At 38.2% G+C, this 27,161-nt stretch overlaps 1 protein-coding gene and 1 long non-coding RNA gene across 2 annotated transcripts in view; one reads left to right on the top strand and one right to left on the bottom strand.

Annotated features, from left to right (window-relative positions):
* The window catches only part of LOC134649553 (uncharacterized), a 43,565-nt gene extending 23,755 nt beyond the window's left edge, over positions 1 to 19,810 (top strand). Inside the window, exon 2 of the long non-coding RNA XR_010096971.1 lies at positions 19,715 to 19,810. This is a non-coding gene — a long non-coding RNA (uncharacterized LOC134649553). The remainder of the gene's footprint in view (positions 1 to 19,714) is intronic.
* The window catches only part of LOC134649380 (headcase protein), a 61,803-nt gene extending 36,402 nt beyond the window's left edge, over positions 1 to 25,401 (bottom strand). Inside the window, exon 1 of the mRNA XM_063504116.1 lies at positions 24,681 to 25,401. Coding sequence (XP_063360186.1) covers positions 24,681 to 25,270 — 590 coding nt within the window. The 5' untranslated portion in view covers positions 25,271 to 25,401. The remainder of the gene's footprint in view (positions 1 to 24,680) is intronic.
* Between the last annotated feature and the right edge of the window lie 1,760 nt (positions 25,402 to 27,161).

The raw sequence follows: 27,161 nt of genomic DNA on the forward strand, positions 1-27,161 counted from the left end.
TAGCGTGACAGTTTAGCTTTATAATCACAGTTGTAGTAGGACGCTCATAACTACTATTAGGTACCTACCTAGTTTAGTATAAGTACAACTTTAAAGAAAGAGTTACCTAATCGATATACAATTCAAGTAATGTGGTTATTATAATGTCAATACGAATTGATAGGTATTTCAATTCAATAAATAAACAGCTCAGAGCTCAGGTCAGTTTAACGTATCATTACCGTTTTAGAATTCCGTAGCCAACTATAGTAACCAGAGTAAAATTTAATAGGTTTGCCATATCTGTCTGTAACAGCTACCTATATATCAATCGTGGTAATCGTAAAATAAGAACTACAAAAAATAGGCTAGTTTTTTTTGCATCAATTCTATGGTATGGACTGTTTGGATGTCTGTTAAAAATAGGGATCTTGTGTGTCACAACTGTCACATATTTTAGCATAAGCCGATAACTTTGACCAGTGCCGTAACTGAGTACCTACATGTTTATATAAATTATATACTACTTAAACTCGATAGATGTCACTTGTTAGAAAACTGAATGGAAAAATAAAAATCGGACTGGATATACCTCGCTTGAAACCTGTCGACGCACGATTAAATTTTAGGCAAACATAAATCACTGCTGCCACTGTATGTGTATATGTCGGTAAGTTCCGGTGTCCATTCATGACATAATAATTTTAATATTAATTTCATTGTGTGTAAACCAACCTACTAAGTGTGCTGAAAGTGTACAAACGAAGTAATTTAGTGCCTCTGCTGCAGTGCGATAATGCAACACGATTAACCGGTTAATTGCAACTGAACTACTGGGTTACAACGATTAACGGTTAACCTTAAGGTTACATAAAGTTTCACATTCAAATTGTATGCCATATTGAGAATAAATTAAATTAATGTTATTGAAAGTTGCACAATATTATTGTAAGAAAATATGTAATATAACATTTTTTTATTATTATAGGTACCTACAATATTTGAATAACCAAGGCGAGTAACGAAAGCGCTGGCTTACCTATCTACAAGCTACATGATCACTTAGGTATACCTACATAGGACTAACAACACTCGTTGAAGTGTTAGTCACTTAGCATGATCTAATTTTAGGCAGGAATAAAATAAAATAAACTGTAAAGGTCACATTTCCCTAGCGACAGCATTGCAGCGCAGAGCTTCTGCAAACTGCATAAGTATTACATTATACTGGACACCGAAATAGAAATTCACATTTCCTTCAAAATTGCCCGCAGCATTGCTGGTGACTGTATGTGGTTAATAATACCCTGTATAGCTACGAGTAGATATCTAGATATCACACATCTTTATTTTTTAGTACTAATATGTAAGTATCAAACTCGATAGTTTATAATTCAATAGAAGAATTTAATTAAATAGGCGTAAAAAAGAACATCTGCAAAAGTACCTCATAAATACGTAACCATTGTTACTTACAATACTTCGCATAACTTACAATAACATTTGCAAAAATAAAACCTAATAATCAGAGTAAACAGAAATCTAAATCACCAGTTTTTTTCCGCCGTGCAAAACAGAAATAAAACGCAAAGGCCCAAGGTCTTAAAAAAAGGAGTTGTTTTTCATTGCCAAGGCCACAGATAGCCGGTATCTGGCGGGACGTGTCAACATCGCATTGTGTTTACATGCAGGCGCAGACGCCAAGTGCGAGTTGCACGAGCGGTCGAGTGATCCGTGCCATACTGCTGCCTGCAGTACCTAATAAAATTGGTACTTTGACTATGTGTCTATGTTGTACTGCATTTTACTTCATTTCATTGTAGGTACTGTATTCTAGAGTAGGTATACTGTACCGTAGTAAAACAGTGACCCATCTCAGTACAGTACATTAGGGAATTCACGTTCTATGTTCAATTTTCAGAGGCTACGGACTACGGCTCGGCTACGGCTAGTTAGTCCATTCATTCTAGTTGTAGGCGCCATTGTAACGTACATCGTCAACTTGTTTTTTTGTGCGATTCGGCGTGTAGCCGTATAGGTATAGTTTTTCAAAGAACTGTCTCATTTCAAACATAGACAGATACTATCTTTATCTTACACTAGTACTAGCACCCAAAAGAAAAGGATGAGTATAGTTTTCCCGGTTCTTACTGACTGACAAATTGGTTTGACCAACTATATGTCCATTACCTGTATTTGAAAGACGTTTCTATTATATATCTATAATTTCTATAATATAAAGCGTCGATATTACCTATACAGGTAGCGATAGAGACTTGTAAAACTGCACTAGGAGGCCTAAGTAGAATGTGGGCATTTAGTACAATAATTATATATGTATCGTTTTGTGTTTTAGCAAATAGGTAAATTAATAAATATATTCAATTACTACCTAGACACTTTTCTTCTCAGTAAGTTTGATAACTCTCCATTAGCGAGATGTGCCAATTTTAGAATAGTAATAAAAAGCGAGACATTGCGTGTCGCGTAACCGTCAGTGGCGTCTGAGCGCCTACCGCGAACCACGTTCGACGTCTTTCTGTCGCACTTGTAAATTCGTACGTAAGTGTGACAGGGAGGTAACACGTCGAACGTGGTTCGCGGTAGGCCCTCAGTGCCTCCACTTACTTAAACTTATGGCGGCGGAAATGCGTCGTTCTACCAGACAGGTGACCTTGGGGCTTTGTTTTCGTAAAAAACGATGACTAACGCAGTCGCCCCAGTTACCTACTCGTAACGCGATCTTAATCATTGTTATTTAATCGTTTCGTGTGTTTGTTAGTCATGTGTTGGTACGATCTAGTTTCGCTACGTTTAGTTTTTAGTTTCTAGGGAGGTAAGTACCTAGGGAAAAACAAAATGATTAACCGTACACCTTGCACAAAAGTTTAATCTCATCTTGATTGAAGTGTAGTTACATCGTCGGTCGGTTGTATTGTGTTGTATTTTAACACTTGTAACACTCGCCAACGCCACAATAACTATTTTCGACAGCTATTAATATTTTTGTGGTAAGTACCTACCTACATTTTTTCTTTAAATTCTTATCATCGACGAGGAATGCTAATGTAGGTATTTTAAAATCATTCGTATTTGTGAGACGCTCATCTCATCAATTCAAGTCGACAATAATAAGCCAACATAATACCTAAGTACCTTGTTTACGTTGAAATTCGACAAACTGATAGCACGTTTTAGACACGGGAAGCGTTACATTTGTTTGCAAAGCAAATGCAACATGCTATCGCGGCCTTGAATAAAAATAACGATGTTTTTGTCGACACGGTTTTATATTATGAAGTGCCTTGCGCGCCGCATTCATAGCACAGTAGAAGGAGATCAGTACGAATCCCTTGATAGGTGATAATCTATACTAATATTATAAACACGAAAGTGTTTGTCTGTCTGTTATTTCTTCACACTAAAACCGCTGAACCGATTTAGTTGAAATCTGGTATAGAGATAGTTCGAGTCCCGGGAAAGGACAAAGGGTAGGTTTTATCCCAGAAATCATCCTTTAAGGGGGTGAAAAGGGGGGTGGAAGTTTGTATAGGGAATCGATAAAAAGCACATAACTCCACGCAGACGAAGTTGCGGGCAAAAACTAGTTGTAAATGGGCCATTTTATTTAAAGTTATCTATCACCTATACCTTTTTTATTTTATTTAAGAATTTCTGTTATTTCTACTCAGAATCACGAGCTCTTTCTATCCTAGAAAAAAAAGTGTACCAAGTTATTTTTGCATTCTGTTACCATTTTTAGGGTTCCGTAGCCAAATTCTGTCTGTCTGTCTGTCCGTCTGTCCGTCCGTATGTCACAGCCACTTTTTTCCGAAAGTATAAGAACTATACTGTTGAAACTTGGTAAGTAGATGTATTCTGTGAACCGCATTAAGATTTTCACACAAAAATAGAAAAAAAACCGGCCAAGTGCGAGTCGGACTCGCGCACGGAGGGTTCCGCACCATCAACAAAAAATAGAGCAAAACAAGCAAAAAAACGGTCGCCCATCCAAGTACTGACCCCGCCCGACGTTGCTTAACTTCGGTCAAAAATCACGTTTGTTGTATGGGAGCCCCACTTAAATCTTTATTTTATCCTGTTTTTAGTATTTGTTGTTATAGCGGCAACAGAAATACATCTGTGAAAATTTCAACTGTCTAGCTATCACGGTTCGTGAGATACAGCCTAGTGACAGACAGACGGACGGACGGACGGACGGACGGACAGCGGAGTCTTAGTAATAGGGTCCCGTTTTTACCCTTTGGGTACGGAACCCTAAAAACAATAAATATTTGGGGGTTCCCCATACTTAGAACTGAAACTCAAAAAAATTTTTTTCATCAAACCCATACGTGTGGGGGTGTTTTTCAGCAAACCCATACCCATCTATGGATAGGTCTTCAAAAATGATATATTGAGGTTTCTAATATCATTTTTTTCTAAACTGAATAGTTTGCGCGAGAGACACTTCCAAAGTGGTAAAATGTGTCCCCCCCTTTACTTCCAAAATAATAGAATGATAAAACTAAAAAAAATATATGATGTACATTAACCATGCAAACTTCCACCGAAAATTGGTTTGAACGAGATCTATTAGTAGTTTTTTTTAATACGTCATAAATCCCCTAAATACGGAACTCTTCATGGGCGAGTCCGACTCGCACTTGGCCGCTTTTTCATATACTTTGTATGGCGGTCACGGAATGGAAAGATCGAAAAATGTATGGATACTTTGGGACACTTTTTTTCTCCTATTAGGATCAAACGAGCTCGTGATTCTGAGTAGAAATAACATAAAAGAAACATTTAAAAAAAAGTGTAGGGGACAACTTTAAATAAAATGGCCCAAATATAGGTAAAGACGTTTTTATGCACCAAGGTTAGATATAATGTTGCACTTATACACATAAGGTATTTCCATATTACCTAATATGGAGTAGGTATACATATAAAATTGACTACACGTACTTTACGCAGTTTAAGAGTTTTTTATTTACTTAACAAATAATCCCAATAAAATATTAAATAACTACATACATAAAATAAAGCAGTTTTCAAACAGTATTAGATTGCATAACGAACGAACCGTAAATAATCTAAATACATATATTTAATTATCCTATGTTCGTTTTTTTTTTTATTGTAAATACGGATACCTCGGACTTGGTTGCGATATGGTTCGGGTCTTTCGATTGCTGAGTGTGCGACTAAAGTGGCGATAAACGACATGCGCGGGCGCGCCTGCCTGTGTTTACTTAGGATTGTAACCATAACTACGTTGATACTCATACCTACAAGGCGCGCGCGACCATATTACCTACTCAATTTTATTACGGCCGTTTTTCCAGCGCTCAAAGCTGATGTATACATCAGTTTACACGATTAGGCCAAGATTGTTTGGAGATCCATAACATTTACATTCGGCAAACATGTTTAACGATACACGAGGACGACCGGTTCAGTCCGTACCTAGGTATTACGAAAACAAAACCTTCGAATAACAAAAAAACCTAAGGTCAAGTCGAGGAAGTTAAAAAACATTAACTTATATAATTGCGTTTGGCCGCAACGTCGTTCGCAATTTAATCAATTAATTCACTATATGAAACTACATAAAATTGCTGTCATAAACACTGTAATATACTTCTACGAATCATTCTATCTGTTTACGATGGGTTTCACAGAAAGCAAGCTGCAGCGTCGCTATAAAATTGCCAAGTACTAAAAATAATGCACACGTCTATTGTGATTTGAAAGTAGACACCTCAGTGGGAGTTAGTAACCGGTTCCAGACTTTCTCATTCATGAGCCGACCCACGCCACGCAACCGGGCCGCATGGCGAACCCGATCTATTGAAACTAATTTCACCCTTTAACATAAGTACAGGCTGCACTTTGATTTGCCCCTACCGCACGCGATAGCAAAAGATGGGTTGTAATCGTTTTGATGGAAATGTTTTAGTGGAAGTGTCTGAGTATGATTACTTACCCCACGTGTGCTCTTTGTGGTAGGAGATGCTTAAGTAATATTTTTACCTTGTTTAAGACCTGTAAAAGTTAGGTCTTTCAGTTTAAGTAAGTGAAAGAGGTCGCGGCAGACTTAGGTCTAGTCATACAAAATATATATATTCACATATAGTAATAGGAACTATACGATAAGTATTTTTCATACACAGGCTGACGACTAGGTGCAGTGTTGTGACGTTCTTACATGCGCTGTGTATTCGAATAATTCAACCTGTTTTAAATAAAACCCATTACTTCTTATGCTGCGAGCGATATTTTAGAACGTGGGCGTTTTCGTTTTTGTCCATCCATATTGTCAAATCATTTACAAACATCGCATGTTAAATAACATAATGGTATGTTAACACACATACATACATAGTGCCTTTAATTGTCACTAGGTCGCAATAACATTGTACTAAAATGTAAATTGTAAAAAGAGATCGTAATCGCGTTTCACAGTTGTTAAACGTTCAGCGTAATGAGTTTTATAGACGTTTTATCTGGGGGCACGGTAGTGCCCCCGCCAAGTCGAGCAAAACAAAGAGGCACGGCCGTACCATCCTTTTCTCGAAGCGATTCAGGCCATTTTCGACGTCCTGTAATTTTGTGCTGGTTGAAGCTAGAACCCTGATTTTTCAGTAATATATGGGCTTAACATGCTTAAGATATATTCTCAAAAACATTCAATTTGAACCTGTAGTTTAAGAATAATTGTATGTCAAAGTTCCTTAATTTCGACACTGATTCATTCACTCACTCACGATTATCATAATTCTAAGGTACTTCTAGCATACCCACAAGCTTCAAATTTTAAACATAAGTAGTTTTCAGCTTATCAAGTCATAGAAAAGCTAAAAACATTGCCATATCAGTCACGTTTTAAAGATCTAAGAACTGCATAAGTAAGTTTGTAATCCCATATAAATATATGCTATTACAAAGTTACTGTTGCAGTTCCTACAAATAGTAGGTAAAGGTACACTACGATGTACGATGTCAGTATGAATGAAGATATGTTTAATTATGATATGTGTATACATAGTATGGGTATGAGTCCCGAAAAGAAGGACTGCCTACAAAAAGAGATGAGATCCCATCAAAAACATTACATGTAAAAAGGTGCAAGTCTCGCAAAGCTTTTACTACAAAAAAGTTTTGAGATGTAATGTGAAACCAAGTCGGTTATTTTAATCAGTGCCAGGGGGTGTTAAAACCGTATCAATAATTAATCTTTAATTATCCGTATCCGTATCCGTATCTTTAATTTGTAATACATATAATGACTTGGCAATCGCACATAATGCTTTACTCGTACCGTACTCGTAAATAATATGTGTAATGCTCAGACTGCAATTAGCGTTAGCGTTATGTTCAATTAGAATTATTTTTAATAGGTGACGATGATCCTTATCCTTATGTCATTATGCAGCCGTGCGATGGCCAAGTCATTATACGTATTACAAATTAAAGATATCTTATTGATACGGTTTTAACACCTCCTGGCACTGATTAAAATAACCGACTTGGTTTCACATTACATCTCAAAACTTTTTTGTAGTAGAAGCTTTGCGAGACTTGCACCTTTTTACATGTAATGTTTTTGATGGGATACAATTGATACGATAGCACCAGGGTCAAAGCAAACGGTGTAAATAAAACATTTTTGGCGCTCGAATGATTCATGACCTTCGAATTGATCCTTAATTACTGTTCAAATATTTTACTGTAGCATTTGAAACAAACAAGTGATTTTTTATCGAAGTTTATTTATAAACTATTATCGCGGTTTATGCAGTCAACAGTATTTCGTAAATAGTACGTACATCGCTGCATAAATCCATTTAATAGTGATAATAATAATAAGCAAAACGAGCTTGTAAACAAAGCTGACCTTGCCTGCGCACTCGCACAATGGGCCCCACTAAATTCGATTACACAACATCGCTCGGTTATTTCGCTCACGATTTTGCCCAAAAAAGCGCACCGCACGCGTTTAGCCTTCAGAATAACGTATCATTTTTAGGAAATCAAAAACCAGATCAGCATATTATATTTGTTGCTGCTCGTACGCACTTTTAGAATTTTAATTTCCTTCTAAATCCATATAATTATGTAGTTATAATTATCCTTACCTTTACCTTTACTTTACCTTTTTGTTTATCAATTTCGCTTCTGAAGTGTTGTTATTTTTGGGAGTATTAATTAACCTAACATTCACTTTAAGGAATTTTATTGAAAATCCTCATTAAGAACTTAATAATAAACTGGTATAATTAGACAAGGAAAAGAATAAAACAATTCTAATCGAATGTTATGTAAGTAGATAACCCTTCAACAATAAACTATGTTTGGAATACATTCCCCAGCTGCCGCTAAATAAATTCCTTTGGCTTAATTAATCGAGTCGGTCAGGATTGATCTCGGTCCGCTTTGTATTTATCAGAAATTTGGTTCCCAAATAAATATATTCGTATAGAAATAAGTCAGAATGCACCTACTTAAATATTGTATGTTTGTGGCCACTAATGGTAAAATAAAAAAAAAATAAAGTGTGGTGTAGCCGAGTGGCACGCTAAGTGGCACATCTAGGTAGGTATAATGGGTATGGGACTGACTTACGTTCTATAGAAATGAATAAATAATAGGTACGAACTGGCGATTTAGATCACAAAATACTTATAGAACACAGTACTTACTACACGTAGAAAGGTACAAAAAGGATGACGTCCGAAGCGACGGGTAATAAAAATAATTAGGCAATTAGTTGAATTGCGCGGGGGCGCGGCGATCGGACCTCATTGTATGTAAAGCCAGACTCGATCAACCGTGACTACTTACTATTTATTCCTGATGGGCTGTTATTTCCATAGCTTTCAGACCATTCGCCTCAGGCACAGTACTATTACTTATTCTGTGCCTCAGGTGAACCTATACATAAGTGACCTCGAGATCCGTAACTCTGGTCTGAAGCAACAGCACTACTTACTGGATTTCTCCTATTTAGGTACCACTTGAAACTGTCCATGTTTAAAAACATAGGTACCTACCTATGTTTTTAAACATGGACATGGAGAAAATTTTGACAAAAGAGTGCGTATGTGCCAGCAAAGCCTAGGAGGACATTTGCCTGACGTATTTTATGTATTTCAAGATTTTATATACAAATATATTATAACGAAAAAAAAAATTGTTTTTCGTCAATTTCAAATCTTGCGTCCTTTTTGGGACACCCGTTATATTCAAGAACCGAAATCCCTTTAAAAGTTGCTAACATGAATCTGTATACATTTGTCGTGAGAGCCTTTTGATCAGAACTGCATGTGCGGAATATCTTATAGGTACTCGTACTCTCCAAATTATCTTACTAATTAGTAACGAAGTTCCTGCCAACGTTAACTTTATAGAACGAGTTAGAATTATCTTGGTAGGCGGTCTGTTTATTGGCTACTCGTGTGCGTCCATTTATGTAATGCAAATGCAGCATACAATTTAAAATTCTATCGCGATATCTTCGCGTCGATGAGAAAACCGGTTTGCTATATATAACGGATAAATAGTATAAGTAGGCACACATTGTTACAGACAACCGGAAAGATCGCGAAAGATGATCATAATTATACATAATACCTACTCTAATAATAATTAATAATAATAATAATAAAATTCATTTATTTCGAGTAACGAGGACTCATAATCACAATAATATACAATTAAATTAAAATTACATTAAACAAAATAAATAACATTAAACATACACTATTCTAAATACTAAGCACAACACAACAAAAATTATTTTAAAACATGCCGGTCGCAACAATGCCGCATGTAGGGGCAGTCGACTCTGTCGGCAATCATGGCCAGGACGGCGTTGGGGCTAGCTCGCACTCTACGGACCAAGGCGGCGCCGCGCGCGCGCATGCTCGCGGAGAAACACGCCATGCGCGCCTCCGCGAACATGCCCGACGCGCTGCAGTAGCGAGGCAGCCCCATCACCGCCCTGAACGCATTGTTAAACTGCACACGGAGGGTGTTGTAGGCTTTCCGAGTGTAGTTCGCCCACAGGCTGCACGTGTACAGAGACGTGCAGTACGCTCTAAAAAGCGTTACTTTCACGTCCCAGGAACACCTTGCAAACCTCCGGGCGATCATGTTAGCTCTAACACATAAGGCCCTCCGCTCACGCTCGATGTCAGCACTGTCCTTGAGGTCGGTCGTAACGATATGGCCAAGATATTTAAATTGTTGTACTCTTTCCAGAGGTACGCCATTCAGATATATAGGGGGCACGTCCAGTACTCGTTTAGACCCAACCTCAAAGACCATATACTGGCTTTTAACGGCATTGTACATTAAACCGTGGTCACTAACGTACTCCTCACAGGTTTTAAGTAAGGTGCGAAGGCCACATATTGACGCACTCAGCAGGACCATATCGTCTGCATAACTCAAGTTATTTACGCAAATACCATCCACATGACAGCCGATATGCCGACCGCTGAGCTCGACAATAAGTGCATTCATGTACAGGTTGAAGAGTGAGGGAGACGTTAGACCTCCCTGTCTCACACCACACTCCAGCCTGTACTCCTCCGACATCTCTCCTGCCCATCTGACGCTGTTGACCTGGTGTCCGTACCAGTGCCTGAAAATGTTAACTAGTTCCTGAGGCAAATTAATGCTCTCAAGCTTTCTCCATAATCGCTCGTAGGACACCATGTCAAAAGCTTTGGATAAATCCAAAAAACAAGCGTAGACAGGGGTTTTACGGTCCGTGTAGTATCTGATGACATGCTTAAGCGAGAGTATTGCACTTTCAGTAGACAACCGAGGCCTGAAACCAAATTGGTTAATGTTCGACCGAAGTTTCAGGTTCGGCATAATACATATAATAATCCTGTGTCGGTCGGACAATAATAATAATGAACTAATTGGTGTTGACCTACGTTGAACTACGTAACAAAGTACTTTGTAAATTATTACAATATAGAAAACTTTTTTATATAATGAAAATACATATTTAAATTCATTTCAATAAAGAATGATCTTACTTTAAATCCTTGAAACATTTTGTCCACTGCGCTCATGTTGTAGACTTGATAGAAGTGATAGAAGACAAGACTTAAATATACAATGCGACACATCACATTCAATGTTATGGTAATAAAATAAATATATTCTTTAAAAGATTTGGAACAAACAAATAAGTAGTGATACGCAAGACATGCATCACCGATCACTATCATTTGCCACCCACTGTTGCCCACGTTTATAGCCAATCGCATCTTATAACGCCACTATATCTCACATGTAGGCAATCGGCGCAATCGCTCTCATTACGAGTATATACCAGCAACTCGATCAAATGGAAATGTTAATAAGAACACTTCTAAAAAATGTCAATCTTTGAAACTACCGATGGTATTATCCCGGCACTTCCAGCACTCCAACCTGTCAATTAAATGACTGACAGTGATATCTAAGTAAATTAACTTCATTTGAAGCGCGGTGTGGTGGTGCTAAAGTGTAGACTGTGTAGACAAGTAGTTGTCTATACCATAACTGTTGTTTTTTTAAGGCAATATGATCGAAAAAGATTAGTGTTTGTTTTCAAAGTTAATCACCTGTTCAAATTAAGAAGAAGTCATTTATTCAAAATTATAAACAAATATATCTCCTTAACGTATTTTTATCCAAACTGATATGAATATGTTATTAATATAATTTTTAATTTGACATTTAGGTCTCCCTGAACGCAACCCTACTTTTATGTAATTAATTACAATAAAGTATTATAAACTCTATTTAATATTACATATTGCAAACTCCAAAGCTATAAAGATCGTAATACAGTTTCTAGTACATCTTATCCGACTAAATGTCACTGAGAGAAATGCGCTCTGAGCCGGGTCAGCTCGTGATCGCAACATTATTGGAATCAATTACAGTCTCAGCTTCTGTCGTTATGCCGGGGTTAGACTTCATAAGGATATACTGAATTTATGTCATTAAAAGTTCATTTAAGCAAGTGCAGTTTTACGCTCGTGACCGTCGATTAGGTTACAAACATGTGTTAACTTTATTACAAGTACGTGATTTAAAACTATCTAACAGTAAAAGTATCTTTAAAAAAAATCTGATAATATTGTTAATTTGTTAGATCCGTTTTTGTCGAACTAAATTATATTGTCGGATGAGAAAGCCAAAACATAGCTTAGGTACGCCAATGAGATGACGTTTAGGTACCTGTTAGATAAGATCATAATGATAAGCTTTCGTGAAATATAGGTAGTAAGTGCTACTCCATGTTATCTACTGAATAAACTAAAGCTTTTTATAAATAATATATCGACGCCATAAATGTCAGTAGTTCGACCACTCAGAAATTGATAACGACTCGAGTTGAACATAATTCATTGATAGTCAACTAGTTATTAATTTTTAATGTCATTACAAAAGATTATATTGATACCTACATATAAATACGCTCATTAAAACAAACAATACACCCATTATCGTTGTTGCATAATTTATCATCAGTAAATATTATGTCACGTACTTTTTAATATTATTTACATTAATGAACATGCCTTCATAGCGATAATCTAAATAGTTCTAAGAATTTCCGGCAGTAAAGTGGCCGAAAATAAGCCAAACAACTAACAATAGTACCTACTGTTTGCTTATCAGAATGAGTAATGTTAGACATGACTGTAACGTATGAGCACTTGTACGTGCATGTGTGTAAGGTGTTATGTAACCTAATAGACAAACATAAGCTTTATTTTCAGACTCGTCTAGATGTAATCGGTATCCTATGATTGAATGTTGCTTGATAAACAACTCGTTGAGTAATGCAACTATTAATAGAGGCCACTCTTGTTTTTAATACGCAGTTATGTATGCATTGTAAAACGAATCCAAATGACAATACCTACACCACACATGCATGAAAAATATTTTATGTTTGTTCAAATACACGTTCAACAACACGAAATTTACATTTTTGTAAATATATTCTTGTAAAAGATATTAGAGTTATAATCGCATAGAAGTTTGACGTTTAAAATAACACTTGCACCGTCCGTGCTAGGGGCTGTTCATAAACTACGTCATCTATTTTTGGCGATTTTTGACCCCTTCCCCCCTAATATCATCCAAAAATCATGCTTCAAATGACCCCATTTCCTCCTACGTCATGCTACCATCATCCGATGTCCAGACAGATTTGAAATGACGTAATTTATGAAAAGCCCCCTATCAAAATCGCTGCTAACTTAGGTTGGTCTAACTCTAGCAGGTTTGTTAGAAACATTTGAATCTCACGGGAAGTAGAATCGATTGACATCTTCCAAAAAATCATACATGCAGCTAATATAGCATCACGCAAATGATAATATAGTCCGATACTTGTCATTGTAATGCATATAGATGCACCAAACTGTTTGAAATGCACTATTGTGTGTCGAGTACAAGTTTATTTCTTATCAAGCCAAGCATACAAATACAGCTATTTAATAAATGGAACCAATCTAATCTTTCATAGTTTTCAGGATGCTGTCATGGAACGTTTTATGTGGTATTGCGTCGTTGCCTGCGCGTGAGTGCATCCGCTGGTCACGTAACGCATTGTTCACAACTTTGTATTTATTGAGTATGGTTAGTGCCACTGTTTATTGCGTTTTAGCTACATTGTTACATTATTTACGGTTTTACTACATATCGAAGGTCATAGTTTTCCTCGTTTTCAGTAGCAAAGTTACGGCACAGTTCGTTTGAATATAACATGTATACTGTTTGCATATTAGTTGACTGCGTCCTCAACTTGAATATACAAAGTAAGCGGTGGAGATACTAGCAATTCATTAGTACTTCTTAATCTAACAATATCTGACTAAGCTGGGTGGTAAAATATGTAGTCTTTTTGATTAGCTTTGATTTGATTTTCAATTTAATGTACGTATGTACGATTGTACGTGTAATACCGCGAGTGGTGCTAGTATCAGTTGCAGTCAACACGACAATAAATTTGTTGCAACGTCACGGACAGCTATTGCGATAAGTCACCGGCAGATAGAGTCGCACGACTAACTACAAATATCCTTAATTGTAATCGAAGTTGGCTCCTACAAATTGATACTTACAAACAACCACGTTATATACTTACCTAATTCCTGCGCGTGTTTAAGATAGACAAATTTGTTTATTTATCACATTTTTTTAACCTACATATTTTATTAACCTTTACGTAGGTATTCTGACTGCCATTTTCGTCATGAATTTGTAGCCGTCGTATGACGAGGAGTTTAATTTAAAGGTTTTATTACGATGAAACATTTCCCTCAAGTCAAAAGTCAGACGGAGCTCGTAAAGCAAGCTCCTGTTGATGAAATATTGCCCGCCATACAAGCCCCCCGAGCGTTGTGCGAGCCTCGTACACTGCGCGATTTAAACTGCGCTTTATTAACGAAAACTGAGATAATTGAAATTTATTTCACAGACACTTTAGTCCTGTTTCTTTGCAGTTAGTGTAACAATCGGTTTGACCTTTATTATAGGGACAATGAACGCGATAGGTGCTGGAGCTCGTTGAACTACTGAACTTTGGTTACCGTTGCCACACTGTTGGCATTACAGCCGTAATGGCATTCATCGTAAGCTATCAATTATCATATGCATTTAGTCCAAATTTTACATGTGACTCAAGCTTGCATATAAGGAATACGTAATAATAGGAAATGCATTACCGATCACGATCAGTTATCGAAGCGTTTAGTTTAGATCCTTTATTTTTACGTTTTTTTTTGCATTGGAAGCAATCAGATGGCATTTCTAGCCTGCAATATGGCGGCACGGTAACGTCGCGCATTTTATATTTAGCTCGGACGAACATAAAGCTTCGTTTACAAATTTAATTGCATCGGCGATCGCCCGCCGCGGACGCAAATAGACTCGCAACGCGCCCCTGAACCTACCCAAACTTTCTCCCGCCATCTCAGCGCGCGGACGAGAAAATATTTTGTAAGTTTGTTTTTAAACGGGTTGTTAAGCTAAGAGTCGGCTGTATTGGACGGAGTGCATTTCAGCGTGAGTAATGCTCTCGGCGGTCGGTCGCGGCGAGATCGAGAGAGCCGTTTTAAAGGCCAGGCTACTTTCTCACTTTTGCGATTCACATAGGCGGAATTTAATAGAAACGGTCGCAATAAAGAGTTATTAAATTGCTAGTAAAATTGATAAATATCAGTTTATTGGTCTAATAGACTTCAAACTGCATTCAAAGCTGATTCATACATTATTATAACGATGGCCTGCCCCGTCTGGCGAACGCTGAACGCAGAACTTCCAAGAGTCATTTTGAGAATTAATGGCTAAATTATGCATAGTCCGGTCGGAATTGTCGCCGGTCCGCCGCTCGACTGCTTAATGAACTTAACTGAATCGCCAGCCAAGTACGTACGTGGCCAGACGATAAAATACAATCCAATATTATCTTTATTGGGGACCAGTGGAAACCGACCGATGCCTATGTATTAAACACAAATTGAAACGAATAAAAACTCGATAATAATCGTGTACTTTAGTTCGGATTGCATTTAAAAAGGCACTTGCGAATACATTTGAGCGTCGAACGTGTTCAGTCTTTAAACGACATGTTTTGGTAGGCGCATTGTTTGCGATTGATCATTTGAGTCATTTGACGAACGCGCAAAAGCAGACATCGCGTGAAAATGCACCGAGCGAGGGGAGCGAGCGTCATGCGGCTGTATGCGGCGAGGGGCCTGCGTGCCCACACGCGTAACCGTTCACAATGCACACGTAAATACATCTTCGGCCAACTCCACTATGCATAATCACACAGATTTGCAAGTAAAATGACGCGACACGGCACTTTTTAAGCTTTGCAAATGTAAAAACACTGCATTGTCTCGGCGAGCGAAGGTGGTCGACGCCGCGACGACGGGTCCCTTATTGTGGTCCAAAAAATTAATACAAGGTCGCTTTACAATGACTACGTGACAAGACAGTTTATTAGTAGGGTTTTAGTGAACGTGTTGTGTGAAGGGTACAGATGAATATTCGGGTGCAATTTATGCAGACATGCGCTGTTGCACCGATCACGCCCTAAAAACGCAGCTAACGAGCCATGGTAAGTTGCCGACGACCACCGCCATGGGAAAGGAAGCCGCCGTCGCAGACTCGACCACACTCCACTCCAGATACTCAAGATTCAAGAAGATCAACTAACCATTTGTAATACAACTACAATACCAGACATCACATCCTTTGCACATGAGATATCCTTAATTATCAGGCGCAGAATTAGTTTGCCGCGAAGACACCAAGTCCCAAACATTATTTATACATTTAAATCGTAACTACTTGCATTGCGGAATCGGTACTGAAATATTCGCGCTCCAAGCAATTTTGCTCGTCGTCTTCGAGCTTTGTTGAGAAGATAAACGTCGACTAAGATGGGATATAGAACAAATAAAACTAAGACGTATAGACGGGGCTAGTCGTAGTCGACAATTTAATGATTTATCGACACAGGTTTGAGTAAGGGGTGGTAAGGGCATGAATAGGTAAGCAATGAACAGACATTACGAGGTATCACAATTGATCCTGTAATATAATTGGACCTGATAAAGTCAAGACGGATTATTCATAAAAAATGTCAGTTGTCTGGGACTGTTTTTAGTTAGAATTAGAAAGCATTTGAGAGGCAAATGATGGTGGATGGATAGAGAACCTTTACAGGTGATAGAAAAAACATTAACTCTGACGTGATTTTAAAAAGTTCCCAGACGTTACCGAAGAAGTTAATTAAACGGACTTCCAGTTATGATACCCTTTAGAGGCCTCCCCTAGTTACATGTCGGCCTAGTCGCGCTTCACCGCCGCTCCGGCCGCCGGCTGACTCAGTCGGAATCGCGCCTCGGTCTTAAGGAGAGGCTACATTCTATATGATAACATCGTAATTTTTTAGTTCCTCTTCAAACCGAAAATTTCTCCTTTAGATATCCACACCACATAAAGTGAAACCTTGTTTAAATTTGTGCACTATTTTTGTAGTGCAGGTATCACTTTTTATTTGTAAGAGGTAAGTGGAAACGCTGATTGCTGTTAATATTGTTTCAATTCCGCGATATCAAAAGCGGTCAGCAGGAAGTTGATAAGCATGGAACTTGATATAAATAGCAGTTTTAACATACTAGAACTTATCGTACGTCGTTAACGTTAATACTTAATAAACTTTAAGGTCAGACGTCTGTAGCAGTTTCTTAAACCGTAATGAAAGGGATGAAATTAAGTAAAACTTTATGTGAAAAGATTCTTTCATTTAGCAAAAGGAAAGCTTTGAATGAGTTTAATTAAGACTTAAGAGCGGAATACAAGTGTAAGATAGCGTTGTATTATAATTGGGAGAAACTTGAATTAACAGAAGTGCAATAAAGACAGCCCTTAGCACCAGTATCTGAGGCATCATTCTGAATCAATAACAGATAGCAGCATAGTAATAGCAGTACCTGCATGTAAAATGGATATCGATTTGCGTCAAATGCAGCAAAAGGATTATTCCTATGGATGTGGGCGGTGTTATTAATGTGGATTGAAGTATGAGATGATGTTACATTGTTAATTCGTCGCATTTAACCTATACACACATCACACACACAAAAGCACGATGACATAAGTGTTTTCACATCTTCCAGTTCATTATTATGTATCTCGATATATACGGATGGTTATCACTTAACACATTCGCCTTAAGAGAACATAATACCTCCTTGTGCCGTGGGCTCGTCTCATCTCAAGGCCGATTCGAACGTGATCTGACAGCTTTTTGTCTTTGAAAAAACTCGCGAAGCGCCTAACAGCTTCCTGCAATAACCATTATTATACGTATACATATAACATAAAGTTTATTCATTGTGAAGAAACTCATAAAGATGCTTCGGCTGATACTCGTATATCTACGAGACACGCCCTCCTATTACGCGTAGACTTTTTATACTTAATTGATGGTTTTACAAATGGATTGCACGTTTTCCTAATTTCGTTATAGACAGTAAAACGTAATAACATTATTCGTTCGTGTTTAATTACCTAGACAAGTGGCATCAGTAGACAAATATCTGATGACTCAAACTTACTTTTAAATTAATTTGGAATCAGTTGTTAAAACAATCAAGATCATTTAGCGTAGGCAGAAACAGAATACTTTGATGACTATATTAACGAAACGGCAAGTGATTTAAATTTTCGCAGACAACCATCGAGCATGCATCGGGTTACCATGTGATTTGTGTCTGCGTGCATTTTTAAAGTTGACTATTGACATTGGAGACGTCCTGTGGTGGTCATTAGCAGACGAATAAAGCTGTTTTGCAGGTTCTTTTGTAAATTCATACAGGATCGCCTAATGTGTCTGAGTACACACGGCGTAAGGCGCGGTAGCAAGCGTGGAATGCAAATAGCCTTATTTTCAAATTGTAATTTTCTTCGCTACGTTTTAGAAAATAATATAGCGGAGAACTTTTATTAAAAACGAAATTATAAGTTTATTTTCATAATGTAGAGCTATTTTACTGTGACTTTTAAAGTTGCAAGTTCTGCGTTAATACGAAATTTAGAAAAAAAAAATACATAGGTAATGCGACTAGAGTTAAGTAGACTAGACAGTCAGAACTTAATGTAATTAAATAATTAATGCCGCATCATCTGATAACTGAACGTCATTCAGCTCGTTTAGTTTAAACTAGCTTATTGCCTTTTATCGTTATATTACGTGGAACAGGTTAACATTCGATTTAAAAAACTTGTTTTTAAATATTGCTGTTCTTAACAATACACGTTTTACCGCTTTCGTATTCGGACACAACGAATTATTGTTTTTTTTTTGTTTGTTGCTCGTTTTACAATGAGGCGGTTAAAAATGTCGAGTATTTTTTTAATTACGCAAACATATCTTTGGATAAATATTGCGATACGTTTTGTTCACGATAATTATAATTATGTAATTCAACGTAGGAGTAAGGATTAACGAAGCTTGGTATAATATACAATGATTACGGACCATATCAAGTGAAATCCTTGAGGTTTCGAGGCATCTTTATAGGTCAAGTTAACGAATGAATAAATTCGGACGTCACGTCGCCCACGTTTCAATCAAGACTTGTACCTACTGTAAAATACCTAATCTATGACACCTACGCTACGGCGTTATTAGTTACGTTAACGCATACTGTATTTAGAATAGGTAAAGGCAGCAGCGTAGGTATATAATTTTTTTAATGTAGCACTTGCTCACTTGGTCACTAAGTCTTAGTGATACTTCGAGAGTTTCATGCTTGTTTAATTTAACATGTTTGACAGGTATTTTGTAATCCAAATGAGGTAAATTAGGTATTTTGTAGGTATGTTTTACAAAAAATACCGAACCCACAGAATTAAAAAATATAAAATGAGAAATAAGATATTACGAAAATAAATATACCCAATAATTTATTTAAATGTATTGTAGCGTGTACACAAGAGTCCCAGAGCTCCATAAAATAATATATATCTATATACAAGTAAAAGAAAAAAATATCTTTTTTGTAGATTGTACGACGATATTTCAAAGCCTTATTTTACCTTAGCCTGAAGTCTGAACCGACATCACCTTAACAAAAAAGCGGCCAAGTGCGAGTCGGACTCGCCCATGGGTTCCGTAAGTATTTAGGGGATTTATGACGTATCAAAAAAAAAACTACTTACTAGTTCTCGTTCAAACCAATTTTCGGTGGAAGTTTTCATGGTAATGTACATCATATAATTTTTTTAGTTTTATCATTCTCTTATTTTAGAAGTTACAGGGGGGGGGGGGACACATTTTAGTCTCTCGCGGAAACTATTCAGTTTAGAAAAAAAATGATATTAGAAACCTCAATATCATTTTTGAAGACCTAGCATCCATAGATACCCCACACATATGGCTTTGATGAAAAAAAAAATTTTGAGTTTCAGTTCTAAGTATGGGGACCCCCAAAATTTATTGTTTTTTTTTCTATTTTTGTGTGAAAATCTTAATGCGGTTCACAGAATACATCTACTTACTAAGTTTCAACAGTTCTTATAGTTTTGGAAAAAAGTGGCTGTGATATACGGACGGACAGACAGACAGACAGACAGACATGACGAATCCATTTTTTGCCATTTGGCTACGGAACCCTAAATATGAATGAATAACACTAATGTTCCATAAGCAGTGATAAACACGATTATGATATCTTTGTGGGCCTGGCCATTTGTGGAATCATTATCAAAGGATTAATTGAAGTGCAAGTGCATACTAGGTAGACATTTATTTACTGTGACAAAAAATAGGTATAAGACAAATAGTTAGGTACCGATGCGTTGGTGCGTTAAATGATAATTTTTTTAAAACTAAATTGCAGTAACGGCACTGACATGATACTATTTATCTAAATCTCTAAATCCGTCTTATCATTGCTTGTTTTTTTGGCAACTTCTCGAAGAATAATTAGTGGTATATGTATTAATAAAGTAGCGGTAATACGATAGCGGTGAGTTACATAACGAATAACGATTATTCTTGTTTTGTAAACAGAATGCCTGTTTATGAACTTTCATACTGACCACCGGTTTAATTTTTTTACTTGATAGGAAATAAGTATCGAAGAATAAGCGTAAGCAAGCTCATTCCATACATACATAGTTTTAAGCGAGCTTTGTTAAAACTTATGTTTAATAAGATTTATGCTCGATAAGTAGAGTAACAATAAGTTTTGCTATAATTCCCGTATATGTAATTTATAATGATAAATTTATAGTAAGAGTAGCCTAGCCAAGAAACTAGTTATAGGGAACATTCTATAGTTTCATGTAAGGCAGGTACTTACGTAGCAAACTTAAGCTTTTATGTCAGCTTTTCACATGATACCTAGGTACCTATACAAAGAAACCGCAGCAATTTGGCCAGTGTGGGGCAGCTGCAATTTTGGGAACTGACGGGAAACGGAAACCAGCTGTGCACTCGGGCGTGGTTAATGCACCAAATTGCATTTTTACGGCTCCGCCAATTTCGGTGTGTTTCCATGTTACCATTGTTGCCAGGCGGTGCGGTCATTGGATTCACCATTAAATATTTTAAGTCAATACTTAGGTGCCTACATCGTTAATGTACGTTATATGATAGATTGTCACTATTGCCGTGAGAAATAATTAAAATAATTTATAGGCATGAGTAATTTTAAAAACATACTTACATCGAAAACGATTGAACAAATATTTTAATTGAGCTGCAATAACAAGTACCTTGCATAACAAAGCGCGCAATAACATTGGTTAAAATATGATTGTAACAAACAATTTTGCATAGGTACATCTGTTTTTTTTTTAATATTAATATGCGATTAACAAAACAGATATCTGCACGTGTATATTAGTACTATGACGAACGTTTGTTTGTCAAAAACAATTTTCCTCGTTTTAAAGAAAAATAATACAGTTGTCGGAGTGCCTGTATTAGGTAGTTAGTGCCTATGGGACGTTTATATTTACTAATATTTAAATAGACAAATACTCATGATAAACACACAAATGACCTTTGATTCGGTTAAATTATGTTTTTTGAAAAACAAATTATAGCCAGCCTTTTATGAATGTAATGTAGTATGATACCTTTGGGTATGGTATGGTGTTTTACTCACACTAGCGTCCCAATCCCTCCCCCTGCCGCAACCCCTCCTTTTAGTATGAAATATGACCCGGTTGACGGTTTTTTTTTAATTTTTGAGAAAAGTATTAGAGTTACGAAAAAAGAGTCAGGGTAAGAAATAATCCTTAATAAATTTTAAACAAAAAAGATTATATGCCACGTTTTGGTAAGACTTACCATATTCATGTATTACTTAACTTGTTGAAGTTCAATATAACATAGTACATGATAGTACTGCCAGAAATCGTATAGGGAGAATCAGCTTGTTCAACGGTTAAATTTTGTTGAAGTTTATATAGCTAGCTATAACATGAATATACATCATATCAAAAAAATCAAGAATTTAATAAGAACTATTTATTTCATTGACACTTTTTGCCTATATTATATACTTTCCCCAAAAATAAACATAAAGTGTCAACCGGGACATATTTCATACTAAAAGGGGGGGTTGCGGCAGGGGGAGGGGTGGGGTCGCTAGTGTGCGTAAAGCACCATACCCAAAGGTATCATACTACATTCATAAAAGGCTGGCTATAATTTGTTTGTCTTCCCCATACATTAGAACACAACTTAACCGAATCACTTACCGGGATTCGAATCGAATCGAACCCAGGACTTACAAGTTTGATAGGCTAGGTCGCTAGTACCGACTAGGCCAGGAGGCAGCTTGGCCGTTAATTGTGATCTAATAAGCTAGGTACCTATTTGTATTTAGTAAGATCTGGAACCCCCCCAACGATACCGGTCCGATATCGCTCTGAGCGCGTAGCCAACGTGCCAATCGTTAACGCTCCATAGCGTATTGTAGTCATCTCTCTCTATCACTCTTCCACACTAGTGCGACAGTGACAGTTGCGTATCGTTCGCTACGGAGCGTCGATTGCACGTTGGCTACGCAGTAGGTACGCACCCAGGACCAAGCAAAGTGGCGTGCTCTTGTGTTGGAGGCCGACTCATTTTGACTTTTGAGTCATCGCGCCAGCCAACTTACTACCTATGGATTTGTACTTGTGGATGGATGTGTTCGTTATTAGTTAAAAGAACACAACGTTGACCCAATAGGCCCAACCTATAGACCACAACCCAACCAATAATATCGATCCCGACGATCCCTTAACATTAAAAGTATTAAAACAGTACCTAACTAGGTATTTATAAATATTACAGTATTATTAAATTATACAACGGGACTTAATCGCGTATCTAAGTTTTAAGATTTACCTCCGACGTTTCGAGGACGGCGTTGTCCCCGTGGTCTCGGAGAAGACTGGCTTAAGTTGACATCAGCATCGTCTAACCGCGCGAGTTTTTCGAACTACCCGCACTTGGTCTTACGTCGGAGGTAAATCTTAAAACTTAGATACGCGATTAAGTCCCGTTGTATAATTTAATAATGTGTAAAAATCGTGAAAGTTTAAATCAGTGTTATTACAGTATTGTTTTATAGTTACCTATTTGTCTAAAAAGTTTTAAGACTTCGGGGCGTGAGCGTTTTATATGTAAAAGCAGCGCGCCCCGCTCACGCGCCACCCGGAAAACGCGCCTGTGTGACGAAGCCTTTACAATTCGCAGGCAGTTCGCGTTCCAAAGTGTCTTATAACAGTTTAATTATTCTATGTTCAAAGACATAGGTAATACTTAAGGTACCTACCTCTTTTTGTTAAGGTGACTATAATACGAGAATGGTAGATGTGGATGTACCTACCTCCCTGATGCGCTACTTTTGATGCTGACTGTACATAGGTTACTTATTAGTTATTAGTAAATTAATAAGCCCATTTACCACTTACCTGCTAGTCCTGCTACATCGACGAGACAGACGAAATTGTCTATCCTTTAGTTGCTACCGTAGAATGGAATTCCTAACAGTAACAATTCAGAGGCCTTACCGCGAACCACGTTCGACGTGTTGCCTCCCTGTCACACTTACGTACGAATTTACAAGTGCGACAGAGAGGCAACACGTCGAACGTGGTTCGCGGTAGGCCCTCAGTTCCTACCGGCAAGACGATGTGGCATTTAACCTACAAAGGACCCTAGCCAAGATTAAGTTTTTTCTTCGTTTGGCGTTTCTCGATGTTCGATTGTCACCTTGGCTAGGCCCAAATAGGTAGTTGTCCAACGGGTAGGTATGTTTGTAATTTGTAAAACTACTGGTCTTGACAGTTGGAAATACCTGCCTAATTCAAATATTTTCTTCATATTATGTGAGGTAAGATACTTATTATATGTATGTACATACCTATAGGACCCATTGACACATACTTTTTTGTGATGTAGGAAGTGTAGCAAGTGGTTAAGCACTTGCTTTAGTTAATTCTTGGACATAATCTGAGGCTTTATTCGCATTTAATATTAGGCTGATTAAAATTTTACTGTAGCAAAGCTAGATGAGACGACATAAAACTGTAAAAAGTGTTGCACAATAGGTATCAATCCTTATCTGGATGACGAATTGCAGGCTTGTCTTGATATGACAGAGTTAACAACTATAGGTACCTATCATTATCAACAAACTCCTGCTTCATCTCCATCATCGGATAAAGATAGGATAATTTATAGGTAGGTTTAACCCAAGTAAACATTTCTTGACATCGTAAACCTACTTTTATCTCAAGCAAAAAGGGCAATTAATTAATGTAGGTATACTTATTTGATATGCGTTAAATGTTGTAAGTGCCTTAATTGAATCTTATTGGAATGTGTCAATATCTACAACAAAAACAAGACTAACCTTACCGGGCCGGGCCGATGACAAGTTTGTTTTGTTTGCCGGTAGGGCGAAAAAAACCGGTACGGTACTGACGGTACCTAAATCTAAATTACTTAAACGCCGAGTCTATTTTAGAAAAACTAGATTAAACACCGAAAAAAGAAGCACCAATTTTAAGATAATATGTAGTTATTATTTATGATAAATTTTACAAATATTATTAGTACTTAGGTAAGTATATGAATTGCTCACCTGATTCTATCGGAAACGATTTCCACCTTGGAGTTCCTCTTGGCCGGAGTCAGCGCGTGCTGCGGCTGATGCGTGGGGCTGGTGGAGGGCTCGGAAGGCGCAGAGGGTGGCGAGCAGGAGCCCGAGCTGGATAGGCTGAAGGCCCGCGCGCGGCCGTCGCCTGCTGCCGGCGTGCGCCCCGGCCGCGTGCGTCGTCGACGCTTCTTCTCCTCGTCAGCCCGCGCCACCGATCCCGGAGGCGCCCAGTCCAAGTCCTTCTTCAGGTGCCCTCGTCCGCAGCGGCACCCGCAAGCTTTAAATGCCAAATCATAACCCTTCTTCGTCCATAAGTTCTGGTGCCGCTGTCTCTCAGACCATGATCGGGCCCGCCCGCAAGACTTCAAGTAAGCCAGCACCCCGACTTCCCACTGCTCGAAACAGGCTCTGTGCATATACCGGCCGGCGGCGCACGTGTCATTGTTGCATAGCACGCGTACCGCGTCCTCAAAACGCACGGGTTCTCTGGGACGCAAGCATTCGCTGGGGACGCAGCACCCTCGAGTGTCGCTATCTTCCAGCGCGCCGGCGGCGCCCTGCCGCCGCGGAGCCATACCGAACGAAATCGAACGTGCGGAGCGCGTCAAAAACACATGCTTGCCGGAGCGCGCGCGGCCGACTAATAGTCGCGAGTGAACGAAAGCGAAATTTCAAGAGCGCAGCGCGTCGCCGCGCCGCCGCGTTCTCTGCACAGGGCTGACCTTGCGGCGCGCGGGGCGCGGGGCGCGGGCGGGTGCAGCGGGGCGGGGCGTCGGTGCCGGGGTGGGGAAAGTGCTGCACATTTCACTTTCGTGCGAACACGGCGGGGTAGGCGAGGCGGCAGTTGCAACCACCAACGGAGATGCTGGGGTGGACGCTCACTTTACTAAACAACTAGTCTTAAAATGTAAAGTGAGTAAACCAAATGCATCTATAAACAATTATTTAATTTTATCAATGATCGACAGCAGCAGGGTACCTCCGTACCACTATTAGATTATCTAACGAATTTTAAAACCAAGATCATTGAAACAAACAAACGCTTCAGGTACTTACCTAATTAATTAAGTACCTACCTAAATATGTAGTGAAATAACAGGCAGACGGTTAAGTAGGTAGGTACTTCTGTCATATAATTAGTGACATTATCTTCTGTCCACCTGCCTCTGCCGGTGCTGGCCGGCCTGGCCTCGACTCGCCGTCTGTAAGTCTGGTACAACGCCCGATGACCGCTCATTATTACATTCATTACCTACACAACCAACTTCAAATAGGTACTTAAGTACCTAACGCAAAAAGGCCGTTTTATCTGTTGATATGCAAAGAATACAGCTATCGTCAGTTGACAAACAAAACTCATTGTCATTGGCAAATCACAATCAGTCACTAAAGATTGAAAGGATGCTAAGACTATTTTATTTTCCCGCCAAGCCAAACACTGTCTATGTAAATATAGTTTTTAAAAGTACCTATGTGATAGGCCACCTCTTTGTCTATTGCAAAATTTTTATCTCATTTCAAACAAAGACAGAGAGAATCATACTATCTTTGTCTTACACTAGCTAGTACCCAAAAGAAAAGGACGAGTAGGTATAGTTTTTTTTGTTCTTATTTACTGACAAATTTGGTTTCACCAACTATAGTGACCTACTTACGTAAGTATAGTCTGTCAAGCCATTTCCGTCAGTAGAAAAAGACGGCAAATTAATAAATGATATCATCATCTTCCTCGCGTTGTCCCGGCATTTTGCCACGGCTCATGGGAGCCTGGGGTCCGCTTGGCAACTAATCCCAGGAATTGGCATAGGCACTACTTTTTACGAAAGCGACTGCCATCTGACCTTCCAACCCAGAGGGTAAACTAGGCCTTATTGGGATTAGTCCGGTTTCCTCACGATGTTTTCCTTCACCGAAATTAATAAATGATATAAGATATTTTACGGATATTTATGATGCGTGACGGTTTATCGTCCCGTAGAAAATTTGAAATTCGCGCCTTTTTCTATTGACAAACTTGTTTGACCGGCTATATTTATTATTGCTTATTAAGTATATTTTACAGGATTTGTGTTTTACGTCTCATTTTGGTGCCACGTCTATTATCCGGGTGTTTATTATGATCCTCTCCTCAGACCGACCAGCCGTTAATCCTAGGTAAGTAGGTAGTCGGGGAGAATAGAAACATTGTCACAGATTATATAATACATTGTACGATTTGTATGTAAGAATGTATCCAAGTGCAAGTTAGACTAGCGCGCTACAGGTTCCGTAGGTAGGTACCATAACACAATTTTCTACAATATTTTAATTATTTCTACAAAATAAAACAAACTCACGCTTGAGTTAGCTGTAGGTACGTGACGGTATTTGTATTTTATTTTGGACCTACTAGTAGGTACATATTTTAATTCAAGTTATTCACAAGTTCCACTGAATACTACGACGTATTTCTTAAATTCATTCAAA

This window comes from Cydia amplana, chromosome 1 (assembly GCF_948474715.1).
Source record: "Cydia amplana chromosome 1, ilCydAmpl1.1, whole genome shotgun sequence".
In the NCBI taxonomy this organism is placed as follows: domain Eukaryota; kingdom Metazoa; phylum Arthropoda; class Insecta; order Lepidoptera; family Tortricidae; genus Cydia; species Cydia amplana.